Source organism: Geotrypetes seraphini, chromosome 15, assembly GCF_902459505.1.
Source record: "Geotrypetes seraphini chromosome 15, aGeoSer1.1, whole genome shotgun sequence".
NCBI classification, from domain to species: domain Eukaryota; kingdom Metazoa; phylum Chordata; class Amphibia; order Gymnophiona; family Dermophiidae; genus Geotrypetes; species Geotrypetes seraphini.
In genome coordinates, this window is record NC_047098.1 from 31,845,222 (window position 1) to 31,865,713 (window position 20,492).

Below are 20,492 nucleotides of genomic sequence, written 5' to 3' on the forward strand. Positions count from 1 at the left end.
TCTTTACCATTCTAGGCAGTCACAAATCAACATACAAATTCAAATACACAAAAGATAAAAGTCAAACCACAAAATGAAATGAAAACAAACTATACAAATTTAAAATTAATAACCTAAAATACTACTAAATACTGAATGAAATTCATTACTGGTTTTTTGTTGGATGCCTACTAATATATTTCAGTTAACTCAGGAAAGGTGAGGGGTGGAATTGAATAAACCTTTCATCACAAGGTAGTAAAAGATCAGAGAGATGCTTGAGCTGCATACAAAGAAAAGTGGTAGAAACAGACTTAGAAGACTGAAATATTGCTAACAACTCAACCTTTATTCCTAGAAGAGCAGATGCAAGTGGAGAAGTGATAGAGAAAGCATGATATAGATCTAGAAAGCACAACCTGACACTTCAGGCCCTGAAGTAGCTGAGTTGAAGAGAACAAATAGAGGTGGGATGGGTAACATTCTGTATCCAGATAACTTTTATTATCAAATATCTTGATTGCAGCTGACAATATAGGCATGAAGTCAACAAAGGTAAAGGTAATCAATGTGTTATGGGTCCTTAACACATTAGCTACATTTACTTTTGTAGACTTAATTCATATATTGACAGCTGCAATCAGGATTCTTGATAATAAAGGTTATCTAGATACAGAGTATTACTCATCTCACCTCTTTTTATTCTCTGTTATTTTTTACTCGGGTATCTTTGTCTCCCCCTCCTTTTTTTAAGAACGTAAATAGCCTTACTGGGTCATACCAATAGTCCATCAAGCCCAGTAGCCCGTCCTAACAATGGCCAATAATCCAGGTGACTAGTACCTGGCAAAAACCCAAAGAGTAGCAACATTCCATGCTACCGATCCAGGGCAAGCAGTGGCTTCCCCCATGTCTTTCAATAACAGACTATGGACTTTTCCTCCAGGAAATTGTCCAAATCTTTCTTAAAACCAGCTATGATGTCCGCTTTTACCACAACCTCTGACAAATGCGTTCCAGAGATTTTATTGTCTGAGTGAAAAAATATTTCCTCCTATTGGTTTTAAAAGTTTTTCCCTGTAACTACATCGAGAGTCCCCCTATTTTTTGTAATTTTTGATGGAGTGAAAAATTGATCCATTTGTACCCGTTCTATTCCACTCAGGGCTTTGTAGACTTCAATCATATCTTCCCCTCAGTCATCTCTTTTCCAAGCTGAAGAGCCCTAACCTTTTTAGTCTTTCCTCATACAAGATGAGTTCCATCCCCTTTATCATGTTGGTTGCTCTTTCTTGAGATAAGGAGACCAGAACTGAACACAATACTCCTGGTGAGATCTCACCATGGAGCGATACAGAGGTATTATAACATTCTTAGTCATGTTAACCATCCCTTTTTTAATAATTCCTAGCATATTGTTTGCTTTTTTGGCTGCCACCACACATTGGGCAGAAGAGGTTTCATCATATTGTCTACAATGACACCCTGATCTTTTTCTTGGGCACTAATACCCAAGGTGAATCCTAGAGGCCGTGGGCGCCTCGGGAGCCGAAGCCCCGGTACCCGAGGCCGAGGTCGCCAACTGCGGGGCCACCGAGGCCGAAGCCGCCGGGGCCGAAGCCGCCGAGGCCGAAGCCTGCTGCAGCTGGTCAATGGCCCCGGTGAGCTCCGAGGCGATCAACGCCCGGAGCAATTCTTGGAACACGGGGATTGACATTCCCTGTGGCAAGACCTGCCGCTGCTCCTCAGAGGGCGACCTCGGTCTCGAGTATTCCCTCGGGGCAGCGGACGTGGGCAACTTGGGCTTAACAGAGGCGGACCCACCCGCCGACGAGCCCGAGGATGGCTTTTTGGAGGATCCTGGAGCTGAGGAGGGAAGCGGAGACTTACCCGAGGCCTTGGAAGAGGCCAGCTGCTTCGAAGGCATCGAGGCCCGAGGCGAAGCCGACGGTCCCGAAGCTGAGGTCGAGGCCGATGTCGAGGCCGAGGTCAAGGCCGGGGCCGAAGCCGAGGCCGAACTCGAGGCCTTCGCCGGAGGGGACTCGACAGAAAAAAGTTCTGCCATGCGGGCTTTGCGGCGTTTAAGTGCCCGCTTCTGGAAAGTGGCACACTGCTCGCAGGACGCCGTCGGGTGTTGGGGCCCCAAACACCGCAAGCAGCACCCGTGCGGGTCAGTAATTGAAAGAAGCCGTTCACAGCGCCCGCACTTTTTAAAGCCCGTTACGGGCCGGGACATGGGCCCAAAGAGAGCCGGGAACAAGCGAGGTTCCTCGGCCACGGCTACCGGGAGCCCCCGGTAGCAACGGAACGAAAAGTTTTTTTTTTTTGTTTTTTTTAAAAAGAAAGAAACTAAAGAAAGAAGAAGACAAAAAAACGCAGCGACCGTGCGAAAAACCCTACACAGCCGCGGCGACAGAAGGCACAATTAGCACAAATTCTCCACAGGGCTTCTGGCTCCGCGGATGAAAATGAACTGAGGACCACGAGGTGGGGATGCGCCCTCTAGTGGGCAAGAAGGCTAGCACATGCGTGGTGCAGTGTGCAAACTTGAAACTTCTAGCAAGTTTGCTTGAAAAGCTGTCCGCGCTGGGGCTCCGTAGATGACGTCACCCACATGTGAGAATATATGCCTGCTGTCCCTGGATAACACCTGTTACGGTAAGTAACTGTGCTTTTGAGTTATTCTTTAGCATCTCTCCAGATGGGTACAGTTTACTGATTGGTAATAGCTCACCATGACCAGCAGGTGGAGACTGAGACAAAACTTTAGCTGTAATAATAATTATCCCAGGACAAGCAGGCAGCATATTCTTGACTGATGGGTGAAGGCACCGATGGAGCCCCAGTACGGACAATTTTAGAGTGATTGCACTCTAAGAACTTGGAAAGTTCTAGCAGGCCGCACCACGCACGCGCGAGTGCCTTCCTGCCCGACAGAGGTGCGCGGTCCCCAGTTTCTTAGTTTCCGCGGAGCTAAGAAGACGCACTTTCAACGGCTGTTGAAAACTTTTTTCTCATTCGCCTTCCCGCTCGCGTAAACCTTTTCGGAATTTGTATTTCCCTTTTTTCTTTTCTTTTTTTAATAAATAAAAAAAAAAATTTTCTTTTTTTTTTTCCTCTCTTTTTCGGGTTCGCCCCGGCGGGGCCTGCTGCCACCATCGAGGCCTCGGCCTTCGATTTGGCAGAAGCCGTTTTCACGTTCATGCCCCCCCAACCCGGTTTTAAGAAGTGCCAGCGGTGCGCAAGGCCCATTTCCCTCACTGACCCGCATAACTGGTGCTTACAGTGCCTGGGTCCTGACCATCGGGTGTCCACCTGCACCCGCTGTGCCACTCTCAAAAAGAGAACGTTAAAAAACCGCCAGATCCAACAGCAACTTTTATTTGGTACTGATATGTCGGATTCGGCGGCACCGGTCCCGACTTCAGCCCCGACACAGTCAGCACCTACCTCATCGACGCCGCGCGACACCGTGCTGGCGTCGCATCCCTCAGGTAAGCCGGCTAAGAAGCCTTCCCCGCTGGAGCGTCCTCCGGTCTCAGTGGCAGCGAGCCCAATCCTGCCGACCTCGAGGCGCCCGCGGAAGCGCTCCGCTCCGATTGAGGTTAGCCCTTCGACCTCGGGTTCCTCTTCGGAGTGTAGAGCGGCACCAAAGGTACCACAGAAGAAAAAAGCGGTACCGGTGCCTTCGCTGGACGAGCGAATTGCCGCCGTCCTGCAAGTACAGCTCAAAGAGCAATTGCAGCAGCTCCTGCCTGCTCTTCTGACACCGAGCCTTCCAGTCCCGGTCCGGTCTGAGCTACCGGTACCGGCAGTGGAACAGCCTCTTTTATCGGCATCCACTTTGTCGGTACCGGTACAAACAGATTCCTCAGTATCCATGCCAGTTTTAGCTCCGGAACCGAGGTCTTAACACCAGGCGGTGCAAACTTCGGCACCGGCATGCCCGATGACATCTCCCGGTACCGTTTCTCAGAGGTCTGGTAAGTCGACTCACAAAACTCGACACCTAGAACCCTCCACACCGGAGTCACGGGACCATAGCTTTCAAGTGAGGGACCCTGATCTGTGGGGTGATTCAGAGGAGCCTTTCCTCTCTGAGGGAGAGTGTTCGTCAGGGGACGAGGATCCTTCTGGTTTAGATCCATCCTCCAAACCTGATGCAACTTCTTTCACCTCTTTTCTCAAAGAGATGTGCGACTCTCTCTCTATTCCCTTGGAGGCTGAATCCAAAAAATCCAAGGCATTTCTCGATGCACTGGACTTTGACCAGCCTCCAAGGGAATTCTTAAAATTGCCTCTCCATGATATTTTGCGAGAGACTTTCTATAAAAATCTAGAGACACCTTTGACCATTCCAGGAGCTCCTCGCAAACTGGACTCCTTATATAAGGTCATACCTATTCCGGGCTTTGACAAACCGCAACTCCCCCATGAGTCTTTACTGGTAGAATCTACTTTAAAGAAATCCACGGGGGCTAGTGTGTACGCCTCTGTCCCTCCTGGCAGAGAAGGTAAGGCTATGGATAAGTTTGGCAAACGGTTGTATCAGAATGCGATGCTAGCTAATAGATCTGGGAACTATGCTTTCCATTTTTCGTTCTACCTTAAGCATCTCATTCAAACTTTGTCAACTTTTGAGAAATACCTCCCTGACCGTAAAAAATCTGCCTTTCGCCAAACTTCTTCATCGCTCTTACAACTTCGTAAGTTCATGGTCAGATCAATCTATGATACCTTTGAGCTGACCTCTAGGGCCACGGCTATGTCAGTGGCCATGCGGCGACTGGCCTGGCTTAGAGTTTCAGAACTCGATGTCAATCACCAAGATCGCCTGGCCAATGCACCTTGCTTGGGGGATGAGCTGTTTGGAGAATCCATGGACTCCACTACCCAAAAGCTCTCAGCTCATGAGACTCGGTGGGACACTCTCCTTAAAACGAAAAAGAAAACCCCACCTACCAGGCCTTTTCGCCAACAGTTGGCCTACCAGCGTAGATTTGTGGCTCGTCCTTTACCACAGGCCCCGCAGCAACCCAGGCATCAGAGGCAACAACAGAGGCAAGCTGCTAGACCAGCACAGCAGCAACAACAGGTGAAGCCTCCCCCTTCACAAAAATCCAATCAACCCTTTTGACTTGGTTCTCCAGGACATAGCCAGTCTCCATCCTGCCACCCACCTTCCGCAGCCCATAGGAGGACGCCTTACTCTTTTCATAAGCCGTTGGGAAACCATCACCTCGGATCAGTGGGTCCTCAACATCATCCGCCACGGCTACTCTCTCAACTTTCAGACACTTCCTGCCCAAAGTCTGCCAAGAGAGTCTGCTTTGAACACTCCTCAGGTTTCACTCCTTCTTCAGGAGGTTCAATCCCTCCTCCTTCTGAACGCCATAGAGGAAGTTCCTCTAGATCAAAAGGGGCAGGGATTCTACTCCCGTTATTTTCTAGTTCCCAAAAAAACAGGAGATCTCAGACCCATCCTAGATCTTCGCGATCTCAACAAATGCTTGGTCAAAGAGAAATTCAGAATGCTCTCTTTAGCCACTCTTTACCCTCTTCTCAATCAAGGCGACTGGCTATGTTCCCTCGATCTCAAAGAAGCATACACTCACATACCGATCAATCTGGCCTCCAGACAGTACCTACGCTTCATGATCAATCGTTGTCATTACCAGTACAAGGTGCTACCCTTCGGTCTTGCCTCCTCTCCAAGAGTGTTTACCAAATGTCTGATTGTGGTGGCTGCTTTTCTACGTTCCCACCACCTTCAGGTGTTTCCTTACCTGGACGATTGGTTAATAAAGGCCAATTCATCTCAGACAGTACTCCAGGCCACCAACCAGACCATTCTATTTCTACGTTTGCTGGGGTTCGAGATCAATCTACCCAAATCTCATCTCATCCCCACTCGGAGACTTCAATTCATTGGAGCAATCTTGGACACAGTCCTCATGAGAGCGTTTCTGCCGTCCAACCGTCTTCAAACGCTTCAATCTCTATGTCAGCAGGTGCTTCCACAACGTTCCATCTCTGCCAAGCAAATGATGATACTCTTGGGTCACATGGCCTCCACAGTTCATGTCACACCACTTGCACGTCTTCACCTGCGCACTCCTCAATGGACCCTAGCTACCCAGTGGTCCCAAGCGATGGATCCTTGCTCACGTCACATATCTGTAACATCATCTCTTCGTCAGTCTCTACAATGGTGGTTGATATCCTCAAATCTCTCCAGAGGTCTTCTGTTCCATCTACCTCCTCATCGACTTGTCATCACCACCGACGCCTCCCCTTATGCCTGGGGAGCTCATTTGAACGAGTTCCTAACTCAAGGACTTTGGACAGCTCAGGAAATGAAGCATCACATCAATTTCCTGGAACTCAGAGCAATGTTTTATGCCCTCAAGGCCTTCCAGCATCTTCTCTTTCCTCAAGTCCTCCTGCTGTGCACAGACAATCAAGTTGCGATGTACTACATCAACAAGCAGGGTGGGACAGGCTCTCGCCTCTTGTGCCAAGAAGCCCAGAAGATTTGGGCTTGGGCCACAGATCACCATCTATTCCTGAAAGCTATCTACATTCAGGGAGAACAGAATTCCTTGGCGGACAAGCTCAGCAGAATTCTCCAGCCTCACGAGTGGACACTCGATCCTTTAACTCTACAGTCCATCTTCGCTCAGTGGGGCACTCCTCAGATAGACCTCTTTGCAGCTCCTCACAATCACCAGCTGCCCCTATTCTGCTCCAGACTCTACTCTCCTCACCGTCTGGCAGCGGATGCATTTCTCCTCGATTGGTCCAATCTGTTCCTGTACGCTTTCCCTCCTCTGCCTCTCATGTTAAGAACCTTGTTCAAGCTCAAGAGGGAACGAGCCACCATGATTCTGATTGCTCCACGGTGGCCCAGACAACATTGGTTCTCCCTTCTACTTCAACTCAGTTCCAGGGAACCCGTTCTTCTTCCACTGTTTCCTTCTCTGCTTACACAACATCAGGAGACCCTTCTACATCCCAACCTCCAGTCTCTGCACCTGACAGCTTGGTATCTCTCGGGCTGACTTTGACTGATACTCTTTTGTCTCAGCCCGTTCGCTCCATTCTGGACGCATCCAGGAAACCGGCCACTCTGCAATGTTACCTTCAGAAGTGGACTCGATTTTCTTCCTGGTGTCTTCTTCATCATTTTGATCCCACTTCCCTTGCAGTGGAGACATTGTTGGATTATCTTCTTTCTTTGTCTGACTCTGGCCTCAAGTCTACTTCCATCAGAGTCCACCTTAGTGCTATTGATGCTTTTCATGAGCCAGTCCATGGAAAACTCCTCTCAGCTCATCCCTTGGTGTCCAGATTCATGCGGGGTCTTTTCAATGTGAAACCACCTCTTAAAGCCCCTCCTGTTATCTGGGATCTCAATATAGTTCTTTCCGCCTTAATGAAGCCTCCAATTGAACCTTTGGCTACCGCTTCTTTCAAGTTTCTCACTTGGAAGGTACTTTTCCTTATTGCTCTTATCTCTGCCAGGAGGGTCAGTGAGCTACATGTACTAGTTGCGGATCCACCTTTTACAGTCTTCCATCATGACAAGGTGGTTCTGCGTACACATCCAAAGTTTCTCCCTAAGGTTGTCTCTGAATTCCATCTCAACCAATCTATTGTTCTGCCTGTCTTCTTTCCGAAACCTCACTCGCATTCTGGAGAACAGGCTCTGCATACTTTGGACTGTAAGCGGGCTCTAGCTTACTATTTAGAGCGTACTAAGCCCCACAGATCATCTCCCCAACTCTTTCTGTCCTTTGATCCGAATAAATTAGGACGTCCTGTTACTAAACGTACGTTGTCAAATTGGCTTGCAGCGTGCATTTCATTTTGTTATGCTCAATCCGGACTGACACTGGAAGGTTCTGTCACGGCCCATAGAGTTAGAGCTATGGCAACATCTGTGGCTTTCCTCCGTTCCACGCCTATTGAGGAAATCTGCAAGGCTGCTACATGGTCCTCAGTTCACACTTTTACATCTCACTATTGTCTGGATGCATTCTCCAGACGGGATGGACACTTCGGCCAATCTGTTTTGCAAAATTTGTTTTCCTAATGGCCAACCTACCCTCCATCCCTCTTTTTGTTAGCTTGGAGGTCACCCATCAGTCAAGAATATGCTGCCTGCTTGTCCTGGGATAAAGCACAGTTACTTACCGTAACAGGTGTTATCCAGGGACAGCAGGCAGATATTCTTGCGTCCCACCCACCTCCCCAGGTTGGCTTCTTAGCTGGCTTATCCTAACTGGGGACCGCACGCCTCTGTCGGGCGGGAAGGCACTCGCGCGTGCGCGGTGCGGCCTGCTAGAACTTTCCAAGTTCTTAGAGTGCAATCACTCTAAAATTGTCCGTACCGGGGCTCCGTCGGTGCCGTCACCCATCAGTCAAGAATATCTGCCTGCTGTCCCTGGATAACACCTGTTACGGTAAGTAACTGTGCTTAGCTGTGCTTCCCTCTGGTCTAACCAGTCTATTTTCTGCAGATCTTTTTTGGATCCTTTTTTTGTTTTTGTGTTTCTCTAACCAGTCTATTCTCAGGCTCAGCAGGTATGGTAAGCTGTGCCAGTCTTCCCTGAAAATGGTTAGTGTAGGCCTGTTGGAAGTTGTTTAGTGGCCTTCTTGTCCCCGTTTGGTGCCAGACTGAGTATTCAATTTACTATGTGATGCCCAAGAAAGAGGGGACTTTTTGGCCCATCTTGGATCTGAAGGGGGTCAACAGAACTCTGCAAGTTCCGTCTTTTCGTATGGAGACCCTGAGATCTGTCATTCTGGCAGATCAGCTGGGGGGATTTCTGACCTCTCTCGATCTGTTGGAGACCTACTTGCATGTTCCGATTCCCATCAGCTTTTCCTTCTCTTTGCGATCTTGGGACAGCACTATCAATTTTGTGCGCTTTCTTTTAGTCGGCCACAGCTCCGCGGACGTTTACCAAGATTATGGTGGTCATGGTGGCGGCCTTGTGCAAGGAGGGTGTTCTGGTTCACCCCTATCTGGATGACTGGTTGATCCAAGCAAAGTCTTTTCAGGAGAGTTCCCGAGTTAAGGCTCGGGTTGTGGAGTTCCTGCAGTCGCTGGGATGGGTAGTCAACCTGTCCAAGAATCGGTTGGCACCATCTTAGCGCCTGGAGTACCTTGGAGTTCTTTTCAACACTAGCTTGAGGGAGGTCTTCCTGCCAGAGGCCCAAGTGGTCAAGTTGCAGTCGCAGATTCATCTTCTGATGGCTTCCCAGAGTCTTCGGGCCCAGGTTTTTCGCCATTGGGGTCAATGGCGGCTTCCCTGTATGTGGTTCGGTGGGCCCGGGCTCACATTCATCTGCTTCAGCATGCTCTGCTTCAGCAGTAGTCACCCCAGGTGCACGATGTGGAATCTCTAATTTCTCTTCGTGGGTTAGTTCATTGCAGTATTCGTTGGTGGCTACAGTCTTCCAGTCTGGTGCAGGGAGTGAGTCTGGTTCAGCCCCAGTGGACAGTGTTTCTCTCAGATGCCAGTCTCTTCGGTTGGGGAACTCAGTGTCTCAGTCGCTCGGCTCAGGGTAGCTGATCTCCAGAGGGCGTTTGGTGGCGCAGGAGGCTGCTCTGCTCATGGTGTGAGCAGATACTCACCTTCAGGACATCTTGGCTTCCCACATGCCAGGAGTGTAGAATGTCCAGGCAGACTTCCTCAGTTGTCACGTGCTAGATCCAGGAGAGTGTTGTCTCAGTTCCACAGCCTTTGAGTTGATTGTGCACTCTTGGGGGCTGCCGGTCATGGACCTGATGGCCTTGAATGTCAAAGCCAAAGCGCCACAGTTCTTCAGTTGGCGCAGGGATGTTCAGGCCAAGGGGCTGGATGCTCTGGTACAGCCTTGGCTGACGACGGGCCTCCTGTATGTAATTCCTCTGTGGCCGATGGTTGGCAGAGTCCTTCGCATTGCTCGGCCACATGATCCTGGAGGCTACGGACTGGCCCAGGCACCCATGGTATGTGGCTGTAGTTCGCCTTCTCGTGGCAGATCCTCTTCTACTGCCCCTCTCGCCCGCCCTTCTGTCTCAGGGCCCCATTCCAGTGTTCGATCCGGGTCCCTTTTGTCTTACGGCTTGGCTCTTGAGAGGGAATGCCTAGAATAGAAAGATTATTCAGATAAAGTGATCTTCACTCTCTTGAACTCCCAGAGGCTTTCCATTTCTGGTGCTTATGTGCAGGTTTGGTATATTTTTCAAGAGTGGTATGCTGCGCGTGGAGTGGTTTCCTTTTGCACCTCTGTGCCTCACATCTTGGAGTTCCTGCAGGATGGCCTGAATAGGGGCCTGGCCTGGTCTTCTCTCTGGGTTCTGTTTGCAGCTTTGTCTGCATTTAGTGATTTGCTGCAGGGTAAGCGTTTAACTTCTTTTTCAGATGTGGTTTGCTGTTTGAGGGCAGCTAAATTGCTTCGGCCTCCAGTGTAGCCTTCTGTTCCAGCCTGTGATCTCAATCTGGTCCTGTCCATGCTAGTGCGTCCTCCCTTTGAGCCCCTGGGTTCCTTCTTGTTGAAGGACCTTACACTCAAGGTGGTTTTCCTGGTGGCCATTACTTCTGCGAGATGCATTTATGAGCTCCAGTCTTTCTCTTGTAGGTCTCCCTTCCTGGAGTTTTTTTAGGGAGCAGATCATGCTACGGCCTGTTCCTTCCTGTCTGCCAAAGGTGGTCTCGCCTTTACATGTCAACCAGTCCGTGGTCCTCCCGGTCTTAGGTAGCTGGGAGGGCTCTTTGGAACAGAGGCAGTTGCGCAAGTTGGATGGGGTCCTTCACTCTTATGTTCAGCGGACCCAGGAGTTCCGGAAGTCAGATCATCTTTTTGTCCTCTTAGCAGGTCCTCATAAGGAGGGCAGCACTTCCAAAGCTACCATTGCACGCTGGATCAAAGAGACTATCGCTTCCGCCTATCTTCAGAAGAAGCCTGTTCTGGATTTTCTCAAGGCTCATTCCTTTCGGGGTCAGGCAGCTTCTTGGGATGAATTTTCTCTGGTGCCTCCAGTGGATATATGTAAGGCCGTGGTTTGGTCTTCTCTGCATTCATTTGTGTGACACTACCGTATGGATGTCCATGCACGTCGGGATGCGATGTTTGGTAAGCGTGTTCTGGTGGCGGCCCTCCTGGGGTCCCATCTATGATGGGTATTGATTGGAACGTCCCATCAGTGAACTGTGCCAGTCTGGAGAGATGCTAAAGAAGGAGAAATTAGGTTCTTACCTGCTAATTTTCTTTCTTTTAGACTCCAGACCAGTACAGTTCCCACCCTGATTGTCTGACTGTTGTTCTTAGAGGATTCACGTGAAGAGTGTGTTTTTACTGCGGGTTCTAGTATTTTTATAGGGTTGGGGAGATCAAAAGAACAGCGGCTTTGGCTCAGCTGGCGAGCTGTGGGGACGTTTTGCTGAAGGGGCTGCTTCTATGTAATTTCCAATAGTATTGCTCTATGTTAGTTGTTACTCCTGTTAGGAGTGTTGTTACTGTTATAATTAGCACTTCTTAGTTCTGCTTGGCTATTTGGCATACTAGTTAGACTAGAGGGAAGCACAGCTATTAGTATTACAGCCAAAGTTTTGTCTCATTCTCCACCTGCTGGTCATGGTGAGCTATTACCCATCAGTGAACTGTACCAGTCTGGAGAGTCTAAAAGAAAGAAAATTAGTAGGTAAGAACCTAATTTTTCCGTATTTCTCCATGGTTCAACTGCATCTCAAATTCTGATCATCACATGATTTCTCTATTAGCAGAGCTAAAGAGGCTAGGGCTCTTCAGCTTGGAGAAGACTGCTGAAAGGTGATACAGTAGAGATCTATAAAATTAATGAATGGAGTGGAATGAGTAAATGTGAATCACTTAATCTTTCCAAAAAATACAAGGACTAGGGGACAAGTAAGGAAGCTACAAAGTAGTAAATTTAAAACAAATCAAAGATGTATTTCTTCACTAAATGTGTAATTAAACTCTGGAATTTATTGAGTTAGCTTAGCTGGACCAAAAAAAAAGGATTTGGATAATTTTCTAAAAGAAAAGTCCATAAGCCCTTATTGAGATGGATGTGGGAAAATCCACTGCATATTTTTAGGATAAGTAGCATAAAATCTGTTTTATTCTTTTGGGATCTTCCAAGTACTTATGACCTGGATTGACCATTGTTGGAAACAAGATACTGGGATTGATGGACCCTCGATCGATTCCACTGTGGAAATGCTTTAATGTTCTTATAGCAGCAAAGGCCAGAATAATATCACATAAGAACATAAGAACATAAGAATTGCCATCTCCGGATCAGACCCATGGTCCATCGAGTCCGGCGATCCGCACACGCGGAGGCCCAGTCAGGTATACACCTGATTGTTCTAATCACCCATATCCCTCTATGCCTCTCATAAGGAGATGTGCATCTAATTTGCCTTTGAATCCTAGCACAGTGGATTCCTTAATAACCTCCTGTGGAAGAGCATTCCATGCGTCCACCACTCGCTGCGTAAAGCAGAACTTCCTGACATTTGTCCTGGACTTGTCACCCCTTAGCTTCAAACCATGTCCTCTTGTCCGTGTCACATTGGACAATGTAAATAATTTGTTTTTCTGCTCTATTTTATCGATGTCTTTCAGTATTTTGAACGTCTCTATCATGTCCCCTCGCAGCCTCCTCTTCTCAAGGGAGAACAATCCTAGTTTCTTGAGTCGTTCCTCATATTCCAATTTCTCCATACCTCTTATTAGTTTCGTTGCTCGTCTCTGCACCCTCTCCAGCAGTTTTATATCCTTCTTTAGGTTGGGAGACCAATGTTGTACACAGTATTCCAAGTGTGGTCTGACCATTGCTCTATAAAGCGGCATTATGACTTTCTCCGATCTACTTGTGATTCCTTTCTTTATCATGCCCAACATTCTGTTTGCTTTCTTTGCCGCTGCCGCACATTGTGCCGACGGCTTCAGGGTCCTATCTATCAGTACACCCAGGTCCTTTTCTTGTTCGCTCTTACCCAGAGTTGCTCCTGACATTCTATACTCGTGTTCCTTATTCTTACTACCTAAATGCATTACTTTGCATTTCTCCACGTTGAACTTCATCTGCCATTGCTCTGCCCATTTCTCTAGCTGATACAAGTCGCTCTGGAGTTCCTCGCTATCTTCCTGCGATCTGATTTCCCGGCATAGCTTTGTGTCGTCTGCAAACTTAATGATCTCACTGGATATTCCGCCTTCCAGGTCATTGATATATATATTAAATAGAATCGGCCCAAGTACCGAGCCCTGGGGCACACCACTAGTCACTTTCTCCCAGTCTGAGAACTTCCCATTTATGCCCACTCTCTGCTTCCTGTTTTCCAGCCATTTGCCTATCCACCTTTGTATATCTCCCTCTATTCCATGGCTTTGTAGTTTCCTGAGAAGTCTTTCATGCGGAACTTTGTCGAATGCTTTCTGGAAGTCCAAATAAATTATGTCCACCGGCATTCCACTATCAATTTGCTTGTTCACGGTCTCAAAAAATTGAAGCAAATTCGTTAAACATGATTTCCCTTTCCTGAACCCATGTTGACTGGGTTTCAGCAAGTCGTGTGTATCTAAGTGCCGGACTATGCTATCCTTGATCAGTGCTTCAACCATCTTTCCAGGGACAGACGTAAGGCTCACTGGTCTGTAGTTGCCCGGTTCTCCTCTCGATCCTTTCTTGAAAATTGGCGTGACATTCGCTATCTTCCAGTCATCTGGTATCTGTCCAGTTCTGATTGTCAGATTGGTGAGTTTTTGCAATAACTCTCCGATTTCAATCTTCAATTCTTTTAAGACTCTCGGATGAATTCCATCCGGTCCAGGGGATTTGTCACTTTTAAGTTTGTCGATCTGGTAGTATATCTGGTCCAACTCCACTTCAACTGTGGTGAGGCTGTCTTCTATTACTCCATTAAACACTTTCATTGCCTCTGGTATTTTTGCAGTATCCTCCTCCGTAAAGACAGACGCAAAGAAGGAATTTAGTTTGTCCGCAATTTGTTTATCTTCCTTAATGTACCCTTTTCTTCCCTGGTCGTCCAGGGGTCCCACCGCCTCATTTGCGGGTTTTTTCCCTTTCACGTATCTAAAGAAGGGCTTGAAGTTCTTGGCCTCTTGCGCTATTTTTTCTTCATAGTCCTTTTTGGCATCCCTCACCGCCTTGTGACATTTCTTCTGTTCGTCTTTATGTTTTTTCCATGCTTCGGTCGTTTTGATGTGTTTCCATTTTTTGAAAGAGTCCTTCTTTTCTTTTATGGCTTCCTTCACCTGTCTGGTAAGCCATGCCGGTTCTCCCTTACCTTTTGTTCTCCCTTCCTTGGAGATCCTCGGAATGTGTAGGTTTTGTGCTTCTGTGATAGTACTTTTCAGTAGGGACCATGCCTGGTCTACTGTTTCAATTTTATCCACCTTTTTCTTGAGTCGTTGTTTCACCATGGCTCTCATGCGATCGTATTTGCCCTTTTTAAAGTTAAAGGTTTTGGTTAAGGTTTTGGCACTTTTTCTATTCCCGATGTCAAGCTTAAAGATGATCACATTGTGATCGCTCGTCCCCAGCGGTACCGTAACTTCTACTTCTTTTGTCGGTCCCGTGAGGCCATTTAGCACCAAGTCCAGGGTGACGTTGCCTCTTGTCGGCTCTTTCACCATTTGTTCCAGGAAGCAATCCCCTAGCGCCTCCAGGAACTTGGCCTCCTTGCCGCAGTTGGAGGTTCCTAGTTTCCAGTCTATCCTCGGGAAATTGAAGTCTCCCAATATTATTACATTGCCCGTCTTGCATTCTCGTTTGATTTCCTCTATCATTTCTAAGTCAGTTTCATCCGCCTGTCCCGGGGGACGATAAAAAAGGCCAATTTTCGTGGCTGCACTGTTTTGTCCAGGAATCTTGACCCAGAGGGACTCTAGCTTCTCTTTCGTTTCCATCGTAGCCACTTCAACAGATTCTATTCCTTCCTGCACATATAGGGCAATACCTCCACCTTTCTGCCCTACTCGATCTCTTCTATATAGTTTGTATCCCTGAAGTACTGTACTGGACACACACTGGACTTTTATTTGTTATGTATTATGTTACTCATAAGGAATCTCAGACCCTGGTCTAATGATCAAGATTTGAAGTGGTAAGACTTTGAGGCCTAGATTCTCAAAACAAAATCGGCATTTAACACAGTTGCTAAACTGTTTCCAGCCAGTTTAACCTGTATGCATTTTAATGGTGGATTATCAAAATGGCTTATGGCAGTCTTTTGCGAGCTTTCTAGCAATCTCTGACACTGCCATGCAAATGGGCTTTTCAGTATTCAAATAAGCGCTGAGCCATTCTCCAAGAGCGGGCTCAGCTTTTAGCAACAAAAATCAGCGACTGATCCAGGGGTCCAGTACAGTGCCAGCACTGTTAAAAGTGTATATTTTGACTGTGGCTAATGACAAAAAATAAATTAAAGTTTTTGGGGGGTTTTTAGTGGGAGTAGTAAAAGCACGCTTCTTGAGCACTATATCATTATAGCCCTCCTCAGCAGCGGGAGAGATGCCCACACTCTCTCACAACCACTCTAAACACACCATCCCCCCCTGTGCCTTGGACAACCCCAGCCCTCTCCCCCTTACCTTTCTTTAGATGGCTGGCCGGAAGGTGCCTACTCCCTCCGGCCAGCTAACCCGCTTCTTCAAAATGGGTCTTCCTGTCCCTGGTGCATCCTGGGATGCACTGGGGAAAGATCTGAGGCACTGATTGGCCCCACCCTGGCGCATCCCATGATGCACCGGGGAGGGGAAGTCCTATTTTGAAGTTGGCTAGAGGGAGTAGGTATCCCTCTGGCCAGCCATCATAAGAAAGGTAAGGGGGAGAGGGCAGGGGTTGTCAGAGGCATGGGGGAGAGGAGTGTGTAAAGTGGTGGTGGGAGAGCATGGGCATCTCTCCCGCTGCCCAGGAGGGTTGGGGGTTGTATCAGTTGATGGTAGGAGAGATTGTGCATCTCTCCCGCTGCCGGAGGGTGTGTCAGTTGGCGGGAGAAAGTGGGCATATTTGATAAGGCAGTATATCAAATTTTTAACAAACCTGAAACCCGATCTCTCCCACTGTCTGCCAACCTCATTTGCATGAGTGATTTTTTTGAGAGTGACTCGCGTTTTTGAAATTACTACAAGGACGCTTGCGACTGCATCCCGTCTGTATTTAATGCTAATTTTTGAGAATCTGGCTCTCAGTTCTGCAAATGAAGCTTCTACCATTTATTCAGCTCAGTGGTGGAAGCTTCATTTCTGTCTTAGATGTCTGAGTACAAACAGTCAACAGCTGCTGCATTTATAGTTTATGCTATGTCTCTTTAAAAGTCTTTTCATATCTTCTAGGTCTTCACAACGCCAGCACAGCAACCAGTGGCAACCCCTCTGATGACCCCCAGCTATTCTTTCACCACACCCAATCAACCAATCACAACCCCCCAATATCATCAATTACAGTCTAGTGGCACACCTACACCCACACCTACACCCACAGCTACACCTACACCCACACCTCAGTCCTCACAGTCACAACCATCGTCCAGTTCCAGGCAAAGACAGCAACCAAAGTAAGTGTCCATTGCAACAGGAATTTACTTCTCTGTAGCGCTGGCATTTTCCATGTACAGCTGCTGATTAAAGGTAAACATAGGGTTGACAAGGTGTCTGCAATTTTTCTAGGAAAGGTTGATCAAGTTCTGGTTTGTGGCCATGCAGGCAGTAGAGCAAAGACAGAAACAAATTGGCCTATCCTGAAAAATCTGGAGCCAGTTAGCAAACTTGCAACATATCTGCAATGACAAGCACATCATAAAACTGCTAAAGTGTAATTCTTATTGAGACAGCAGAAAAGTTGCGAGGGTTCTTCAAAAAGTTTCTGCACTTTTCATATTTTTACAGGAAATGGTTACAGTGGGAGAGTGGTAAGAAGGCATGTTAGTAGAACACTGGAAAAAAAGTATTGCAAAATAGGGTGATTATGTTGAAAAGTGATGTAATTTGCTTTTGAGATATTTAATAAATAGTGTTTAATGAAAAGTGCAGACACTTTTTGAAGATCATTTGTATTTCAAAAGATGATAGGTTTCCTGCAGTTTGAATGGTGTACGTATGAGTTTCTCTCCAGAAACAGGATCTGGTGAGGGTGAATATGGTACATGGGCCCTAACATGTCCTTCTCTTAGATAAGAAGTTGCTTGGGTATTTCAGTTTAATATTTGTGTGTCAGGTTTCTTGTAGAATTTCCTATTACCGTGTAAAGATAACAGTTTCTATAGGGTCCCTCCTACCGTGACAAACAAATGGGTTATGCACCTCTGCCAGCAGGTGGAGATTGAAAATCCATGACTTCGCTGATTTAGCTATATACTGGAGGGAGAGGGGGAGAGCTGCAACCGTTAAGAGCAGTTATTGAAAAATAAACTGATTTAAAAAAACGACACTGTAAGGGGAGGAGCAATGGAAAGCAGCAGTCCCTGCACATGCCCAGTAAGCTTAGATTTAAGCGGTTTATAAATTTTAAAAATAAATAAAATAAATGCTTACTTTAGCTAGGGGAGAGCACTGACGCACTGGATCAGTCTAAGGACTTCTCCATTAATTGTGCCTGCATCTCCCCTACTTGTCTCTGGAGAACAACCAAAATCAGGTCTGTAATGGAAGAAGAAAAAAAGACTATTTCCCTCCCCAAAAGGCCTAACTCCAACACCGGGACTGCACAGATTTACCACCTACACCTGCTGGAGACTAAGAATAGACTGACTCTAAGGAGGATGGCACAGCCCCTAGTTAAAAAAACAAAAATGAAGAGATCAAACAGCCTAAAAGAAAGACAGGATTTTCCTTCATTAAAAAAAAAAATCCAGTCACAAATAACTCTCCACAGACTTAAAAAAAAAACACCCACCATAAAGAAGCATCTCTACCTCAGCACTTAAGTGGGAAAGACATAAACCAGAACTGGCAAGTTTTAGCATCGCAGCAGGGTCTCTTCAATGTTGGAGGCCAGCACCAATAACAGAATTTTACAACTTTGCAGCTCTGCGATCTGACCAGGAAATGATGGTTTCTCATACTCCCTCCTCTCAGGGCCCTGTATTAGCACCACTGGGGAACGTGAACTGGCGATCCCCAACAGTGGCAGGCTGAAGGAAGTCTGAGGATTTCACAGATAAGAGCCACAGACCCCGTCAGAAGCAGGCAGAGCCGCTATCCCCTTACCCCCGACATCATTGCCTCCTCTACAAACTACCAACTTGCGGCTTGCACAGTCTGCAAAGCGTCAACAGCTGGGAGGAAAGTCTCCCACAGGCCCTGCTTCAGCCTCGTAATCCTCCCCCATCCAACCCCCCCTCCTCCTTTCTCTTCCAGTCCCACTAAGAGCCAGGCAAAAAAGAAAAACTCCTCAGGACCTTCCAGCTGTAAATTTTCCACCTTCAAGGCAACCCTCCTTGCTACCCCCTTTTTGGGGGGGGCATGTTTGTTTGTCTTTACAAAAGATAAAAGGACATACAGGATTGGTGTCTCAGTGGGCAGCAGCATCGGGTTAGCTGGTGGACTGGTAACACTGAGAGGGATTTGTTCCTGGTTTGTTTTGTACTTGGCTATTTGAAGACTAACTCTAAGGGGAATAGCACAGCCTGTTTTATAGCAAACTCAGCAATCATGGATTCTCATCCCTTCCACGTGTTAGCAGAGGTGCATACCATACCATACATTTTTCTTCTATACTGCAAATTTCAGCTAGGATTCAATGCGGTTTACAACAATATTAAGAACTGAGGACATGAACATTGAATGAAGGATAAGGAGGTAAGCTCCTGAGATTTCATTATAGGTCCAAGGAGAAAAGGAAGGACTGTACTGATCTGAAGGGACTAAAAGAGAAAATTAGCAGGATAAGACTAATTTCATCTTTTTTTCACACTGAACTTACTCTACTCCTTGCCTGTCTCTTTCAGGTCCAACATGCATGCTGCCATCGACTGGGGCAAAATGGCAGAGCAGTGGCTGCAAGAGAAGGAAGCAGAAAGACGGAAGCAGAAGCAGCGGCTGACCCCACGTCCCTCACCCAGCCCCATGATCGACAGCACGCCAATGTCTGTTGCTGGCGATGCCACACCATTGCTGGATGAGATGGACCGATAGAGAGCACTCTGGCATCTCATGAACTGTCTTTTATTTCTTTATGGGGTGTTGCAGCAGGGTCCAGTCCTTTCCCATTTTGTTTTTCAAAATGGCTTGAAATGTGATAGGATCAGTGGTGCTTACCCCAAGAGCAACACCAAGTAACAGGGCTACTTCCAACATTTGTCTGCCTTACTTCACAAGCTCTGCAAAGTACAAAAGGCAAATCAATCTTCCTATAAAGGCACTTGAAGAGCATGTTACTGGAAGAGAGGAGCGCACTACAGCTTGTGACCTAGAGCTTACTGCAGGGTGTTTTCTTCAGAACATACAGAAACCTCTGTATGTGCTGACTGCCAAAAATACTACAAGAAGCTGAAGGAAAAAAACCCACATGCAAAGCTGCTGCTGTTCCAGTTCCAGCCCTTGACATGAATTTCCCTGCATGGGCAGTATCCACATATGTGAAAGTGGAAGTGAGGTGCCCTGCCAGGAGCGGTATGGTGTCAGCTTCCCTTGTTTCAGAACTTCCTCTGCAAATATTTATTCTGATTTGGTTTTGTTTTTGTAATATTTTTTTTTCTTTTTATTAATGGTGCACTGTGCCATTTCCTGTAATATGTATGACACTGATCTTTATGGAAGATCTCAAGACACATCTGAAAGAAATTTCATTTACACAGCAGTGGCGGGTTATTTTTAAAACCAACATCTTCTGTACGTTTTATTTTCTTTTAAATTTTTGGGAATGAGGTGACCAGGTATTTGTGCTTTAATCTAGACCTGTCAGTTTGTAACTGCAAAGGCTGAATAAATGGTCTTGCCACAGAGCCTTTCTCATGTGGTTGCTCTGCCTCCTGCAGGATCCCTCCAGGAGCTGCAACTGCTGCTATTTGGTTGCTTAAGTAGGTCAGATAGGCTTGGTCCATTTAGAGGGGCTTGGAACCATGTGCACTGGGTATTAGGCACTGTCATGAGGCCTGTGCCCTCCTATCAGTTCATGGGAGGGACCACATTCCTGCTGTACTCAGGGAGAATTTCCCTCTGAATCTTCTGATACTGAGACTCTGATTTTTCCATTACGTGCTATGAGGTCAGGTTCTTCTCTTCCTGTATCAGCCAAGGACGTAATTTAATTCTGAGGCATCATTCTTATAAAACAAATTTATACCACACTGAGAATGTACCAACACTGCTTGAAATTTGCTATCTGAAAATTAGTACCGGGTCTGCTGCTCCAGTCTTCAAAAAAAGGTAGTAGTTGCAGATTTTTTTATGCAGGAGCAATCGATTGCTGTTTGTTTTTAGTTGTGCCATGCTGTAAATAAAAGGATACTTTTTGGATGCAGTTA

At 46.9% G+C, this 20,492-nt stretch overlaps 1 protein-coding gene across 1 annotated transcript in view; it reads left to right on the forward strand.

Annotated features, from left to right (window-relative positions):
- Positions 1-20,492, forward strand: part of SUPT6H (SPT6 homolog, histone chaperone and transcription elongation factor) — a 195,806-nt gene extending 175,314 nt beyond the window's left edge. Inside the window, exons 36-37 of the mRNA XM_033922805.1 lie at positions 16,363-16,583; positions 18,975-20,492. Of these exons, the coding sequence (XP_033778696.1) occupies positions 16,363-16,583; positions 18,975-19,161 (408 nt within the window). The 3' untranslated portion in view covers positions 19,162-20,492. The remainder of the gene's footprint in view (positions 1-16,362; positions 16,584-18,974) is intronic.